Source organism: Cibotium barometz, chromosome 10, assembly GCF_041138505.1.
Source record: "Cibotium barometz isolate CiBa-2024 chromosome 10, ASM4113850v1, whole genome shotgun sequence".
NCBI lineage: Eukaryota > Viridiplantae > Streptophyta > Polypodiopsida > Cyatheales > Cibotiaceae > Cibotium > Cibotium barometz.
The window spans coordinates 3593650-3610301 of NC_141055.1; the positions used below are offsets into that span (position 1 = coordinate 3593650).

The following is a 16652-nucleotide window of genomic DNA, read 5'->3' on the forward strand; positions in this document are numbered from 1 at the left end:
GCGTAATACGCAGTGCTTAACTATTGTTGATAGGTTTAGCAAATTTGTTATGCTTATTCCTTGCAGGGCCAATGTGACCGCCGAGGATGTTGCCCAGCTATTCATTCGGCATTGGTATCCGATTGGCGGGATTCCTAGAACCATAGTGTCAGACCGAGATGCCAAGTTTACCAGTCATTTTTGGAGGGCATTGTTTGATAATTTTGGTACTAAGTTGAATTTTTCCAGTGCATTCCACCCACAGACAGATGGCCAGACAGAGATATACAACCAGTTGGCCTTTGATGTGCTGAAGTGTTATGTCCACGATCAGCAAGGTAAGTGGGAATCGTTTTTGCCTTTAGTTCAAGCTGTTTTGAATGACTCTTTTTCTTCAGCTATTGGCAGGACTCCATATGAGGCAGCGTTTGGAAGACCTTTCCAGTCGTTGTTAACCAGGACTTCGTCTTCAGTACCAGAGGCGAACAGAGTGACGGAGTCTTACCAGGAGATTTTAGAGTCAGTAAAGGACAGATTGGCTAAAGCACAAGAGGCCTATACTCGACAGGCCAATAAAGACTGAAGGGATATGAAGTTTTCGGAAGGAGATTGGGTTTATCTTCGGATAATGAAGCAAAGATTGAAACAGGTGGGCAAGCGATGCCCAAAGTTGTCTTTCAGGAGCTTCGGACCATTTCCCATCCGGAAAAAGATTAATGAGGTGTCTATGCAGTTAAAGCTACCTCCGAGTTGGACTATGCACGATGTATTTCATGTCAGTTGGTTAAAGCCATATGCAGGTCCACCCCCTTCAGAGGTCAAAGACAAAGCGGAACCAGACATTGTTGATGAAGCAGAAGTAATGGTTCCAGAATAGATCCTTCTGCACCGTTTCAAGCATGGCTCAGGCCGAAGATTACGTCAGTTCCTCCTCACGAAGTTTCAAGACCGAGGAACTCATGAAGCGGTATGGCTCGACAAAGAATTTTTCGAAGACTATCCGGCATTATTGACGGATTATTTGGAGGCTATGCAACTTCCGTCAAGTTAAGCAGAAGGGGATGTCATGTGCATCCCGCACTTGGATGCCACGTAGACATTTCTGTACAAAAGGTGCAGGACCTGGACTGGTGAACTGGTCCCATGTGAGCCCAGTCCGGGACGAGTCAGCCAGGGATCCATCTCAGTCGTCCGAGGGCAGGTGTGCACTATCCTGCACATGAATCAGTGCCAGTCCGCGCTGTGAGTCTCCCTCTAGAATGATGTCAGTGGTTCTGTGTATCTGGTATGGTACCGGATGCCAGATCACTGAGTAGAGTATGTTTAGGACAAGGGGCCAGCCCATAGGGCTACCCTGGAGCTTAGTATGGGCATGGGAATGGTGTGAAACCATCCCCATGAGGGCCAGGAAGGCCCAGGCTGGACCCACCAGCCATGGAAGGGCTGTGGGACAGCCCTAGGGCAAAGATAAGGCTATTTTCAGGAGCATACAGCCTTTAAATGGCTGTAGGGCATGTATGGGGCAGCCCATACAGGCTGCCCAGCTTTGGGATTGTGGGCAAAGGATGTGCCCAGCCCTTAAGAAGCAGGTGCCTGATGACCAGCCAGCCAGGAAGTGATGCGCAAGATTTATGGGGATTTTTCCAGCATTTAATGAGATTTTTCAGCATTAAATGCTGAATATCCAGTCGTGGGACATATCTGATGCTGGCCGCCTGCCCTTATGCTGGCCGACTGCCCCTGAAGGGTAGTATAAATAGAAGAGAGCCATAATCCCATCATTCATCTCAGTTTTCACCAAGTGCTCAAGCCAATCAAGGAGATTGCCAAGCAAAGGGGTGGACTTCTTAAGGTCAAGGGCAGGATTTTCCAGCCAAGAAAAGGTCAAGTTTTCTGTATTTGTTTTCAGATTTACATCATTCTAATAAAGCAAATACACAATCCGTGGTGGGGGCCCTATAGAGGGTAATTGGGACCCAATACTGTGTCCTCTCCATCTCCCCCTTCTCTCTCTATTTTTTGCACATCTCCTTTCAGTTTGTGCGTTAATTTCCGTCGCGAAAAGAGTGCTGATTTCTGAGTTTTGAAGTACCGATCCTTCTCCGAAGCTTCCGCATATTACATTTGTATCTTTTTCATGCCAGGGTGCCAATTCAGTTGTAATATGCGGAAGCTTCGGAGAAGAATCGGTAATGATGAGAAATCTAAAAGAAAATACAGCAATCTTGGACCTTTTCTTGGCTGGGAATACCCTGCCCTTGACTTGAATCCTTCACCCCTTTGCTTAGCACCCTCTTGGCTTTGTCTAGCCTCTTATGCTTGAGCTCTTGGTGGAGAATGAGATGAATGAATGGGATTGTGGCCTCCACTATTTATACTACCCAATCATGAGCAGTCGGCCAGTTGATAAACAGGCAGCCAGCACAAATGTCCCGCGACTGGTGAAAATTCAGCAATAAATGCTGAAAATATTCACATAAAATGCTGCCTTTTTTCCTTAAAAGGCTGTACATGATGCGCCTGCTTCTGATTGGCTGGACACAGCTTTTGCCCACAATCCAAGGGCTGGGCAGCCTATATGGGCTGCCCCATACATGCCCTACAGCCATATAAAGGTTGGGGGTGATTCTACACAATTCCCATGCCCACACTCAGATCCGAGGTAGCCCTATGGGCTGGCCCCTTGTCCTAACCACTATCTACTCAGCGATTGGCATCCGGTACCATACCAGATACATAGAACCACTGACATCATTCTAGAGGGAGACTCACAGCGAGGACGACGTTACCTCGAGAGAAGCTTAAAGCTTTCTGCAAAGCTTTAGGCTTACTCTCCTACAGAGAGTGATTGCTTGCATCATAATCACCATGATAGGCTTCAAACTTGACAGATTTGTCACTTGTTTTAAATTCTTTAAGCCTCATGGCATGGTGACCCTCATCTTCTAGCTTTCTCTTTCCCTTGTCCAATGGGAAAGCAGTAGGTACAGGCATACGTCCCTGGCGAGAAACGTGCGGCACGGAGGCATGTTTCCTATGCAACGGGGATCTGTGCAACTATCGTCTCCTAGTATTTGCATTCACAAAAGGGTACCTGCGTGAAACTTGTTCACCATGGGCATGAAACTTGTTCACCATGGGCATGCTCGGTGGCATGAGTAGCGGGTGACACATGGTCTTCTTTAGCTGTCCCAACATTATACATAGCTTTCAGCCCATGACGGAGCTCTTCTCTGGCCAATTCCATAGGCAAAGTGTTGCGGCTTACATACCTATTACTTTCCCCATGAGAAGCATGCATCACATGTACATTTTCAGCATGTCTGCCACTCATTCTGCCATGTACATCTCTTTCTTTTCTTGGCCCATGTGGAGTGGAGGCTTGCTTTGAAGTCACCGAAGCCTCATCCCTGTGTACATAAGATTTAACCCTGCGAGAGACATCATTTCCCGTCTCCACATATGGGAGCTCTTTAACACAAAGTTCACCTGCAAGTCCTTTCACCACATCCCCTTTGCGTATGAGATAATTGAGAGCTATCTCACGAGGGTTCACACCCAATTCCTTAGCCATAGAATCCATCGTGTGTGCCACCATAGACAACATTTTGAGCTCTTCTTCCTTGGCATACAGGTGCCTCTTCATGTGCTCCATCTCAGCCTTCAATACATCGGGTTCATCTTCATGCATCTTGTCTTTGCCTCGAGAAGGTTGTTCGACATGTGTTTGCTTCTCTACATAACCTGTATGAATATGCTTATTGCCCAAGGCTTCAAAAACATGAGTGCCACTTGCTTGGCCATCTGCACTAGGCCCCTGGACCATTGTGTGCATGGCTATCTATAGTGAATGATGGCTGTTCACACGATGCTCAATGCCCAAACGACTATTTCCCCACTGAGAAGAGGGAAACAACTGTGCTCTGATACCATTGAAACTACACCAACTAGGTGTGAACGTCCTTGAGCATCGTCTCCTGAACAATACGCTCGTCAACACTAAAATGAACTAGCCACAATACACATAATCATTGAAAGATACATCATTGCTCAAGACAATTTGCAAAAGAGAAGCACTGCACATCACACCACCATTGGGGCCGCGAACGGGCCGACCCCCCCCTCAATACTGAAGTATATTATTGGAGTATTTTATTTGTGTACAAGTTCCAAGGGCTTGCTAGCCAGATAATCCATGCAATGCATAATATGAAGACATATTACCCAAACAAGTATTTGTTGGTGAAGAACGTCGAAGCGGGACTCGTCGAATGAGTCAATACAACCAGCCCCGACTCCTCATACACCTGGAGTTGTGAACATGAAATTGTTGTTCCGAGACCACGTACGAATAGGCGCTTTGGTACTAGAGCCCGGCTCGCACAACTCGCAGAGGAACGGGCTTGGCCTCCCAAGTGTAGGCACACTGACATGTGCTCACACTCTACAAGTACACGAACATGTACTTGTTGGAGTATTTTATTTGTGTACAAAGTTCCAAGGGCTTGCTAGCTAGATAATCCATGCAATGCATAATATGAAGATATATTACCCAAACAAGTATTTGCTAGTGAAGAATGTCGAAGCCGGACTCGTCGAATGAGTCAATACAACTAGCCCCGACTCCTCATACACCTGGAGTTGTGTGAACACGAAATTGTTGTTCCGAGACCACGCACGAATAGGCGCTTTGGTACTAGATCCCGGCTTGCACAACTCGCAGAGGAACGGGCTTGGTCCTTCCAAGTGTAGGCACATTGACATGTCCTCACACTCTACAAGTACACGAACATGCACGTTCCTAAAAGGGAATGTGGGCATGTTCCTGGATTCATCTAGGTATATATATATGTACTTGTAGATCCGGTACACAAATTGGTACTATTAGGGTTTCAGCAGGTACAACCCTGAGTACAGTTCTGATTTTCAGCAAGTACAGCTGGTACAGTTAGGTTTTCAGCAGGTACAACAGGGAGTACAGTTCTGATTTCAGCCAGTACAGCTGGTACTGTTAGGGTTTCAGCAGGTACGGTGGTTGGTACATGCGGTACAGCAGGTACTGTTAGGGTTTCAGCAGGTAGATTCTAAGGCCTTGTGTGGGTGCCCAACAACACTTTTGACCGTGGGCCCTGGGCACTGAGCCGGTGGCCAGTGGCCATGTGAATTGCTAAGATTATAAAACCTTTGCAATAATAAACAAGGGTTAAATGAATACTTACCACCTGTTCACATGCCACAAACCATGTCAGAATACAGGGCATTCACATGATTCACGGGTGGGCGTCCCTTGCCCGTGAACTGGACACGTCATAACAGGCATTCACGTGAAAACCATGTCAGAATACAGGGCATTCACATGGCTCACTGGTGGGCGTCCCCTACCCGTGAACTGGACACGTCATAACGGCATTCACACGAAAACAAATCACGTGAAAACAATTTCAAACAGGCAGAGATGCATGCATACGCACTATGCAATGGAAATACCTCCCGTTCCTAGAATTTGCAAATAGGAGGTTTTCCCGAGCGTAGAACTGGCTCAATGGGAAGCCTAAATTGGGATCCCTGACAATGGGTTCCACGTCTTGGGCACACTACGAGTGACATGAGGTTTGGCCTCCTGTAGTTGACGCGAGCTAAGGTCAACCCCATATCCATGTATATCAACACATAGGAACATGGTGCCAGCTTCTGCATAACCCTATTAATCCAACCATGAGAAATTCAGAGCATAAATAAAAGCCAAAAGCACATAACATCAGGCAGTGACATAAGGGGTTAGGGTAAACAAATTCCTTGCACAAGACTCAAGAAAGCAACAAAAAGCATGATGCGTTTCCCTTTGCTTTTTTCTCATGGATATGGAGTTTTTTGCAAAACTCCCACACATCCAACTGCACTGATCTTCTCCCTCAAACCCAGTTATTCCCGGTTTTTTTCCGTCCAAGTGTCCCATACCCACCGAGACCTTGCAAAGCAAAAGAACAACGTGAAAACTTGAGCTGTGGAAGATCCAAGTGATGGATTTTCTTCTCTCCCCATTTCGGATTTTCCCAAGCCTAATGCAAGCAGGTCTGGCTCTGATACCAATGTAAAGCTCCCAGGTTAGCAGACCCTACGATTAAGCATTAACAAATAGGAAAAACACACAAAGACTCGGGCATCTAGCTCACCGCCCAACCATAGTAGGGGGATACTAGCTCCACATGCAAAGTCCCTGGTGTCGCATACCACCTGAACACACCCATTGAATACACCAATAAATCCTAGAATACACAATGGAGAGAGTGGGGGGCACCCAAAAAAAAGGAAAAAAATACATGGAAGTGAGGAAAAATGGGGACACACCAAAACTGGGCGGGCACACCCACAACAGAGGCCTTGACATAGTGTACAGACAGGAGATGACTGCTAACACCCCCTCTCAGCTCCTGGATGTGGAACCAACCCCAGTGAGCTGGGGTGCCACCGGAGCACAGCTTGAGGTAGAGACTTTGTGAAGAGGTCCGACGCATTGTCCTCTGTTGAACAATAAAGAAGCAAGATGTCACCAGCCAAGATCTTCTCACGAACAAAGTGATATTGTATCTTTATGTGCTTGGTCCGGGCATGGAAGACCGGGTTCCGAGCAATAGCGATACAACTTTGGTTATCGCACCGGATGATCGTGGGCTCCTTCTGTGGAAACCCAATCTCGCCAAGCAACCTCCGCAACCACACAACCTCGCAAGCAGCCCGGTACTCTGCCTCTATCGACGACAAGGCAATAGTTGGCTGCCTCTTGCTGCTCCATGAGCTGAGGGTAAAATTGTAGCCTGATGTAGATCTCCTCGTGTCTGGATCTCCTCCCCAATCTGAGTCACTCCAACCCAATGATAGATTGTTTCGACGGCCTCGGAACCAACTCCCAAGTGTTATTCTTCTCAATGGCATCTAGTTCCGCCTGCATAGCTTTCCTCCAAGTATCTTGTGCAAGGGCTTCCTTGACGGAAGTGGGCTCTTTGTCTCGCATGATACGAGACATCAAAGCATAGTTTACATGTAAAAGCTCCGTTGAATGACTTTTATGACGAAACTCTATGCGATCTTCGAGGTCCGTCCTCTCTGGTCCATTTGGAGGGAAGCTCCGTAACACCCGACTCCCGAAGGGTGTCTACCAACCACCTGGGTATTCGAACAAAACCGTACGAAGGCCCGTGCCTCCCGTTCCTTCCGAATAGAGGGTAACTCCCCTTCTTCCAACTCCGGCTGTGGAACCCCAACAACAATGAAATCAGCTAAGTCATAGGACTCCAAAACAGATTCCATCATTACCTTCCATATACCATAGTTGTTCCCGTCCAACTGTGGCAGTCCACCGGGAACGTGGGGAGTGTTGGGATCTTCACATGCTTCTTAGCCATCTCAAGCAAATTTGCCATCTCAAGGGTTCACAAGGTCTTGTGAAGGGAGGGTGGGTGGGAAAAAAGAAGAAGAAGAGACTGCAAATAGAATGCAAGGTGGCTGTCCAACAGTGATGGCCGCCTTCTACCCGATCTCCAAGTCCCGTACAGCCCAAAACAGTCTCCAATCAGCACCTTAATCAGCAAACCCTCGACGTCCCACTGTCTCCAAGCTTCAAGCCACCTAGGGCTTTGATACCATGTCAGAATGCACAGCCTCCCTTACAAGCAAGTGTCCGGGGGGGCGCAATGCGAAAAGCAGCGTATGGACATTTATCGAGAGCGCTCGGCCTTTGAACAAGAGCGCAAGGCCTTTAATGAGAGGCTGGAACAATTTGCCATTATTCCATCGAAGACAACTACTATAGAGAGCAATACACAGATGAAAGAGAGAGAGAAGCTCGTGTAACTCTGCTATATACACCAATAAATCCCGGAATACACAATGGAGAGTGTGGGGGGGCAAGGAGCCATTTTATATGGCCCTAGGCTGCTGGTCGGCCAGCTTAGAAACAGCCGACAGCAGCCCACGACCTGTACAGGCCCAGTCGGCCAGCAGAAGGGCAGTCGGCCAGCAAATCTGAAGTCGGCCAGGGCTGTATAGCAGGTCGGGTATCAACAACCAGTCGGCTAGCTAAAGGAGACAGCCGACAGCCCTCCCACACCCAGAAAAATGGGAAAAAATACATGGAAGTGAGGAAAAATGGGGACACACCAAAACTGGGTGGGCACACCCACAACAGAGGCCCTGACATAGTGTACAGACAGGAGATGACTGCTAACAGACCTTGGCCATCTCTATAAACTGCCCACTTAGTTTTAGCTATTTCACTCAATTTTTTGGCCATAAAAAGCAATTTTTGCATGTGAGTTTGGTTTATTATCAAAAATTCATCAATAAACAACCATAAACCAATCGACTGCTTCCCTTCATCCTACCTATTCATCCTTGCATACTTTTTGCCCCTAAACAGTGGAATTCTCCACTGTACTAAGTCCTACGGGCTTCAAGCACTTGCGGCATGCTCATTTCCCTATGCTCCACCTGTGTGGGAGTGAGGTCATCACCAAGATAAATGGAGTTGTGGGCAGGCACACGTGGTGTCCTTATTTGCTCTCCACGCATCCATATATGGCGCGCCTTCTATATGCCCATTTTCCGACAGTTTATGGTGGTAGACTCCCCTTCTTGCAGCCCAACCACACGCACATGTAATGTCTGAATCTTCCTCCTTTTAGTCTCCTCAATCATGTCATGAATAATAGTGGGCGCATGTGGTGTCTAGTGGCTCCTGGTGACCTCTGTCCACTCCTTCTCAACTTCTTTCTTCACCACTGCAGCCCATCCTCGTTCAATCTCCCTTTTGATCTCCACAATGTCCTCCTGAAGCTTCATCTTGTGGTCTGCAACTTTTGAGAGAGAGAGAGAGAGAGAGAGAGAGAGAGAGAGAGAGAGAGAGAGAGAGAGAGAGAAAGAGAAATGAAATGAAATGATATATTAACATCTTCAGAAGGCCAAAATGACCTATGAGACCAAAAAGGTTACAACAATTGGTGGATCTGATACAATGTCTGTGTAAGAACAGCTAAAAACAACTAAACAACTAACTGAAACTGAAACAACTATGAGGAAAAGTACGGTACTAGGAGCTTCTAATGGAATGATATATTAACGTCTTCAGAAGGCCAAAATGACCTATGAGACCAAAAAGGTTACAACAATTGGTGGATCTGATACAATGTCTGTGTAAGAACAGCTAAAAACAACTAAACAACTAACTGAAACTGAAACAACTATGAGGAAAAGTACGGTACTAGAGAGAGAGAGAGAGAGTAGTGTGGTGTGTTTTAGGCTACTAATAGAAACTTCAACATTTTCAAATGTTTGTTCCAGCTATGTATTGAAGTCTTTCAACTATGGCTCAAAGACCATCGATGTCTATTGCCTTCAATCTTCTTCAAGTAAATTAACATCAAGCTTCTTTTAATGTTTCTTTATGTTGAGCACTTCTATGTTTCACCTTACCATACCCTATAAAACTTGTACCTAGAAATGTAAAACAAAGGTATCTGTCTTCAAAAAATCAAATGGGACTTCTTTTTAAGTTGAACTTGACTAGTGATAAAGAAATCCTAAAAAAGCTAAAGAGGCAAGCATGGTAAAGGTTGTTAATACGACTATTACTTGTGGTAGGTACATAATTCACGGTGTGACATTGCAACAACTTGTGCGTTTTATTGCTTGTTTATGCCATGCGGATTGGATATACGAATATGGGAGTCAAGGAAGTGAGCCCGAGTCTTTACATGGGAATGTGTTTCTCTTAGTCTTATGACATATCCCTTTACGAGTGTATGACAGATCCGACTAGCTGCTAAATCAAAGAAGTAGGGGTGACTTGCATTGCATTCAAGCATATTGCATTGGAATTTGCATGCTACTTATAGCTCCTACCTTCTTTTTGAAGTAGTAAAGGCCTTGAAGGTGAGGATGTGGCCTATTGACAATGAACTTTGAGCATGTTTCTTGTGAAGGACATCCCAAAATCTGCCCTAAACACAGGTGAAAACCAAGGTTAGTCCTCAACCAAATCATGAGGTAGCAGGCTAGCTACCGTGACCAACATCCACCGAGCCAAGGCTAGGGCTTCTTGGACAATCCCATAGGCCAGTGTCTAACTCTAGCAGCATGCTTAGCACTTTTATAGGCAAACTTGAGCATTGTGATGTACTTCTCCAAATGTGATGGTCTCGAAAGGATATCCTATTCACCCTCTGTGTTTGCCCATCAGACTGAGGAAGATCAAAGGAACTTATACTCAGCGTAGTCTCCAATCTTTGGAAAACTAGGTTCTAGAAATGTTGAGAAAACTTCAAGTTCCTATCACTAACTATATCAAAGGATAGTCCATACAACCTAAAAAGTTTCTCAACAAATTGTTGCACCAATTCAGTTGCCTTAATTGTCACTTTTGTTGGTAAAAATCATGTCATCTTCGTCGCTCTATCTACCACCACCTAGATAGCATTATGCCCTCTGTTGGTTCATGGCAAGCCTACAATGAAGTCCATGGAAATACTCTCCCATTTACCTCCTAGAATCTCTATAGGGATGCAACATACCTGCAGTCCTAAGGTGTTCACCCTTATTATTGACTTGACATTGACGACACGTAACAACATAGTCGTGAACATATGCCTTCATCTTAGGCCAATAAGACCTCCACTTTACTAAATCATAGGTTTGTTGTACCCCTGGATGACCCGTTGTAGGAACGTCATGACATTCATAGAGAATCCTTTACCTAATACAGTACACAAACCTTCTCATTCTCGGAACAACCCTGCCAATACCGACCAAAATGATTGTCGGTCTCGCATAGCACTCTTAGAGAGTCGTAAAGGTCTGCCCTAATTGGTGAAGCTCAAAGACTTCACCTCCCAATTCTACTTAAGGCATCCGCCACTCGATTATTCATGCTACCCTACGGATAATCTATTTCCATATCAAAGTCTTACATCAACTCAGCCCACCGTGCCTTCCTCCCCCTCAACTCAGGTCTATCATGTATGTACTTAAATCGACTCATGGTCGGTAAGCACAACAAACTTGGTTCCATAAAGATAATGTCACCAAGTTTTTAGAGCGTGAATAACCGGTTGCATACAGTTCTTTCTCTCGAGTGTGCCATCTGACCTGTGTATCATCAAGCTTCTTGCTTTCAATGTCACAGGTTGGTCATCTTGGAACAATGTTGTGCATATCACAAAATCATTAGCATGACCACAAATGGTCTGCTTGGATCAGCAAGGCCAATACAAGTGATTTCTTCTCCTTAAGCTTGAGAGCTTGAAAAGCCTCATGAACGATCCCGACGGCATGTCGACACGATACTGGTTATCACTTGGCTCCATCTCCACTCCCAACTTTGCACAAGCTTGGCATTCATGAAGTTGTGATTACTCCTAGGGTTAAAAAGAATGTGTAAAGTTTTCCCCCACGACTGATCCAGACATCCGTATTGGTCCGTAGGACTGAAAACTTTTCAAGAGAAATCCTTGCTCCAATACCACTTGTCAAAGAGATATAGATCGAGAGAGGAAGGGAAGAGAGAGAGGGATATAGGAATTTTACACACTACACCACACTGAGCGAGGTAGACCCCGCCCCCTTTTCAAGAATTTATTTCAGGAGCAATCCCCAGGCTTTTCCAAGCCGGGACCAATACAAGCAAATGAATACAATATCAAACAAATATGTCGATGATGAGGTCGGGCTGATGTCGGTGTCAAGGCACTAGATCTCTAATGCCGAGCACACCACGAGGATGAGCCACAAGACCTTACACTGGGCTAGTACCAATATCCAAGGTTTAAACCAAATTTTGATGCTCACAAATACCTACAAAAGCTTTGCACCCAATTTGAAAGAGTCTCAAAAAGGCAAACACCAAGGTGGTGACGCTGGCAGGACAGGAGGTGATGGCACAAAACAGCTTAAGGTTCTTCTTCTTACATGGCGCAGGTACAGCACGACGGCGGCGACGACGCTCTGAAGGCAATGAAGTGGTGCTGGCTGGGCGATGCAGGGCACTGCACAAGGAGGCGCAGTCGGCGGCGCTGGCGTTGCTAGCTAAAACAGACGTCACAAGGCGGCGTTGCTGTAACGCAGGCAGCGGATACAGGTGGCACAAGCGGTAGTCTTTAGGCAATGCAAGCACTATTTACAAGCGACGTTGCAAAGCAGGGCGGTGCTGCTAGCTGAGGTGGAGCAACTGGCGCACAGCGGAGCTGCTGAAGTAGGGCGGCGGGCGACTGCACAGAGGCAGCGGCGCATGGCTGAATCGGGCACTATAGGGGCGGCGCACAGCAAAGCAACGGTGGCTGTCCGACAACAGCGCACGGGCGGAGGTGGCGGCACAAGGTGGCGGAGAGGAAGATGATGATGATGATGATGCTTTTCCACTAAATTGCTCTTGCTCTCCACAAGATGAATCTCCACCAAGTTTGTTTATGTCTTATTGAGAGGGTACAAGCTTCTTTTATTGGGGGGGGGGGGGGGGGGGGGGGGGGTCCTTGCTTTTCGCCATGCTTTGCTTTTGTCTTTTCCCTTTTAAATATTTTAATAATAGTCAAATATAGCCAAAGCTCTTGATTTATGCTTTTGTAGTTTCAAGGCCTTGCTTTTTGGCCCTGGAGTTGCTTTTTGGAAAAGTGGCTTTTAGCTTTTTGATCTAGTTCATTGTCCTCTTTCCAATGGTGGACTCAGCTCGCGGTCAACACAGTTTGACTTTTTGCTTTTTCTTGCTTTTTGGCCAAGACTAGTGCTTTTTCCAGTGCCAGCTTTAAGAACCCTGTTCCCATGTGTTCATCAACCTATCCATGTGTTCACGCATGAGTTCCATCATGTGAAAAGAGCTTGGAGGGCCAAATAGTTACAATTGGTGCTTCACTTGTGGTCAGCAAGGGCACATGAGGATGAACTCCCTGCAGTCGAAGGGCAAGTCAAAGTCAAAGAAAGCCCATGCGACCAAGGCTAAAGGTAAAATTACTTCCGTCCATACTATTGTGTTAGATCAGAGTTCTTGCAAGGATTGTAGCTTGACAGAGCCATGTCAAGAGCAGAGGGAGAACAAGGGCCTCAAGAAGGGAACAACTATGAGGCCAACAAAGAACTTCTAGGAGGGAACCAAGGCCTTCAATCTCTCTCTCAGGAAACCGTGGCCATGACATCAGGAGAATACCGGGACTTTAAAAGTTCAGACAGTTTCTCCAAGATGAAGAGTTCCTAGCTTGGAGAGCCAAGAAGGAACAAGATTACAGAAGAGCTCAGATGTTTGAAGACTCTGTTAAAGACCAAGCCACTGAGGCCAAAGGAGTGGAAGCTACCAAAGCCTATCTACGAGCCAAAGGGGGTTATAATCGGAGAGGAATCCAAAGCTACCTGATCCATTACCCATGGAGGACAGAGAAGTTTCCCCTAGACCATCTCTATCAGATGCAACTTTCTCAGGTTTGGCAAAGGAGAAGAAGGCAAAGAAGCCTTCAACTAGTAAAGTGGACTTCAAGCCGGGAGGGAAAAGTGTCAAGTTCGATACCTTCTATGGAAAGTGGGACACCCAGAAAGCCTTATCTTTCATCAAACAATTTGATGCCGCCTTTGGAGACGAGGACTTCTTTGAAAAGTCCAAACTCCGCATGGTTCGTTATGCATTTAAAAGATGCCGCATTGAATTGGTGGCTGAAAGTGGTACAAGACGGGACCAAGCCTACATCACGGACGAATTCAAAACCATGTTCAACAAGAAGTTTCTTCTCGCAAACTTTGAGGCAGATGTGCAAAAGGAATGGGATGAGGTAAAGCAAAAGGCCAGCGAGAGTGTGTCAACATACCTTAATAATTTTTCAGCGGTCTCATTGAAATTTACTTCTTATATCCCGATCCCATCAGCGATGGAAATGCGTAAGTTTGTCAATGGATTGCAACCAAGGCTTATGCAAGCAGTTTACATGGCAGGACCCAAAACTTTGGAAGAAGCACAAGACGAAGCCTTACAAGTAGAAGCCCTACATATGCCTTGGATGGTGGGCAAATAAAAGAATGAGAATCGAGATCCGTACCAAAAGAAGAGGTTCAAAGGAGAATCTCAATCAAGGAATGAGCCACAAAAAAAGAAGAACAAGAATGAGGATAAACTTCCACTTTACTGAAAGAAGCTATCCCGCAAGCAACTTGAAGATTATGTCAAAGAGGGTAAATGTTTCCAATGTGGGAAGAAGGGACATATGGCTTCAAAATGTCCTGATAGACCAAATCAAGAAGCCAAACCACGCCAAAATAATGCATTGCCAAAGGAACTCCAACATAAGGATGATACACCTCCAAAGTAAAGGCAACTTTTCAAAGCTTGGAGCAAAGTGGCAAACCAACCACTACTTATCCATTTCGACAGCGGTGCTACCCACCACTACACTCATCCTCGAGTGGTTGAAGCAATGAATCTCCCTGTGGATAGATTTGGAACTCCTATAACTGCAGGTATAGCCTTTGAGGGAATGTCAGCAGAAGTGACTCCTATTTTGGGAAAGCTTCGCTTATAGATTGGAGACTATGTAGACCATGAGAACTTTGTTGTTGGAAAAGTTGGACATTGTGATGTCATTTTGGGTATGCTGTGGCATAAGAAAATAGACTTGGCCATTGATTGGGCTAGAAACAAGATTAGGTTTCCTACTAAGGGCAAGAATGTTACTTTTGACGTAGGAGTTGAGGGGAATTCCATTCCACTTATTAGTTATGTACAAGTTCCTAAGGGAATAAAGCAATCTATTGCCTTGTACTTGATATATGTAAGAGATCCAAAGCATAGTCACATGAAACGGGGGAAACGGCAGGCGGAAATAGGGAAATGCCATTTCCCCATACCGACTGGCTGGAAACGGGCCAGAATGGGGAAATCGGTAGGGTTTGCCACGTGGCAAAAAAAGGGGAAACAAATTTGCAATTGTGGCTCAATTTTTCCTCCCTTTGTGATAATATCGCTAGACCTTGTAGTTTCTTTGTAACTATATGGCTCAATATATGTGTTTTCCATGTGATATAAAGCCAAAGCTATAAAGCAGTCTATTCACCTACATGAATGAGATCAACGTCATACCATCATGCTGTGGAATTCATGGCAATGTCCATAAGCCATCACACCATCATGGCAATGTCCATGGAGCCATCATACCATTATATATATATATATATATATATATATATATGTATATGTATATGTATATGTATATGTATATGTATATGTATATGTATATGTATATGTATATGTATATGTATATGTATATGTATATATATATATATATATATATATATATATATATATATATATATATATATATATGTGTGTGTGTATGTATGTATGTATGTATGTATGTATGTATGTGTGTGTGTGTGGGGGGGGGGTGTGAGTTCCATTGCTTTTTCACCAACAAAGTTTTCTTCATATGAAAGGAGAAAGGACAACAACAGATGGTCTGATGGTGTCGTGGAACAAACGTCATTAATTGCACAACATAGTGGCACTATAATTTACACAGCCATGGTATTATGGATTGTTGTAGAGTGCATAGCCCCAACTCTTCGTCTTCACACAACTCGAACTGCATATCCATGGCACGCAATGCAAGGTTGGGAAAATGCTTGAAAAAACGAGGTATGAGCTGTGCAGCAAGCTGCCTTGTTTTGCTGCAAAAACAAAGAGAAAGAAACCCTACCTCTGCTATGTCTTTAGATTCGTTGAGACGTTGGCCGTGCTTGTCCACCCCTACCATGTTCGGCGAAGAGGGAAAACGTGAGAGTATCTGGTAACGGGCCACCCAACATTGCAGTTTTTGGTTTTTGTATGCCACGTGGCCAGCAAACAAGCCAGTGGCGAACGGAGCCACAATTGACGAAGAGGGTGCCAACCTAGGCATATTATTTACAAGGAAAGTGCAAATTCAAGCAATATTATATGTCGTTTCCTAGCTGTTTCCATTTCCCAGTGGTTGCCGTTTTCGTTTTTGTTTTCGAGGGGGTGCCGTTTTTGTTCTCGTTTCCCGTTTACTATTTCCCGTTTCTGGTGACTATGATCCAAATAAATTTGAGAGTGACGAGTCACTCTGAACTCTTGATCATGAAAGGAAAGATTTCCTAAAGAAGCATGAAGATTGTTTTGCAGATACTCTTCCAGGAGAGCTACCTCCAAAGAGACTGGAAGATCATCAGATTCACATCATGCCAAGAAGCTCACCTCCTAACAGACCTCCTTATCGAGTGAGTCAAGCCCAACAAGAGGAGATTATGAAACAAGTGACCGAGCTATTGGAAAAGGGTTTGATTAGATCTAGCTCATTACCTTTTTGCTCCCCAGCCTTATTGGTTCAGAAAAAGGACGGTTCTTGGCGTATGTGTATTGATTACAGGGCTCTTAACAAGATCACTGTGAAGAAGAGGTTTCCTATTCCTAGGATTGATGATATCCTAGATAGATTGGATGGAGCCATTATCTTTAGCAGGATTGACTTGAAGAGTGGTTACCATCAAGTCAAGGTTGTTCCAGAGGACATTCACAAGACCGCATTCAGGAGTACCTTTGGACTATATGAGTATTTGGTGATGCCTTCTGGTCTTACCAATGCCATGGCTACTTCAATCGAATGATGGAATGAATATTTCGAGCACATAGAAAG

General features: G+C 45.2%; 1 protein-coding gene across 4 annotated transcripts in view; it reads left to right on the forward strand.

Moving 5' to 3' along the window:
* The window catches only part of LOC147634445 (uncharacterized), a 124031-nt gene that overhangs the window by 37891 nt on the left and 69488 nt on the right, over positions 1 to 16652 (forward strand). For 3 of the 4 annotated variants that reach the window (XM_086803507.1, XM_086803509.1, XM_086803510.1), the window contains one exon: positions 9316 to 9383. The exons of the other annotated variant lie outside the window; for it this stretch is intronic. In XM_086803507.1, coding sequence (XP_086659633.1) covers positions 9316 to 9383 — 68 coding nt within the window. The remainder of the gene's footprint in view (positions 1 to 9315; positions 9384 to 16652) is intronic. 4 annotated transcript variants of the gene reach the window in all.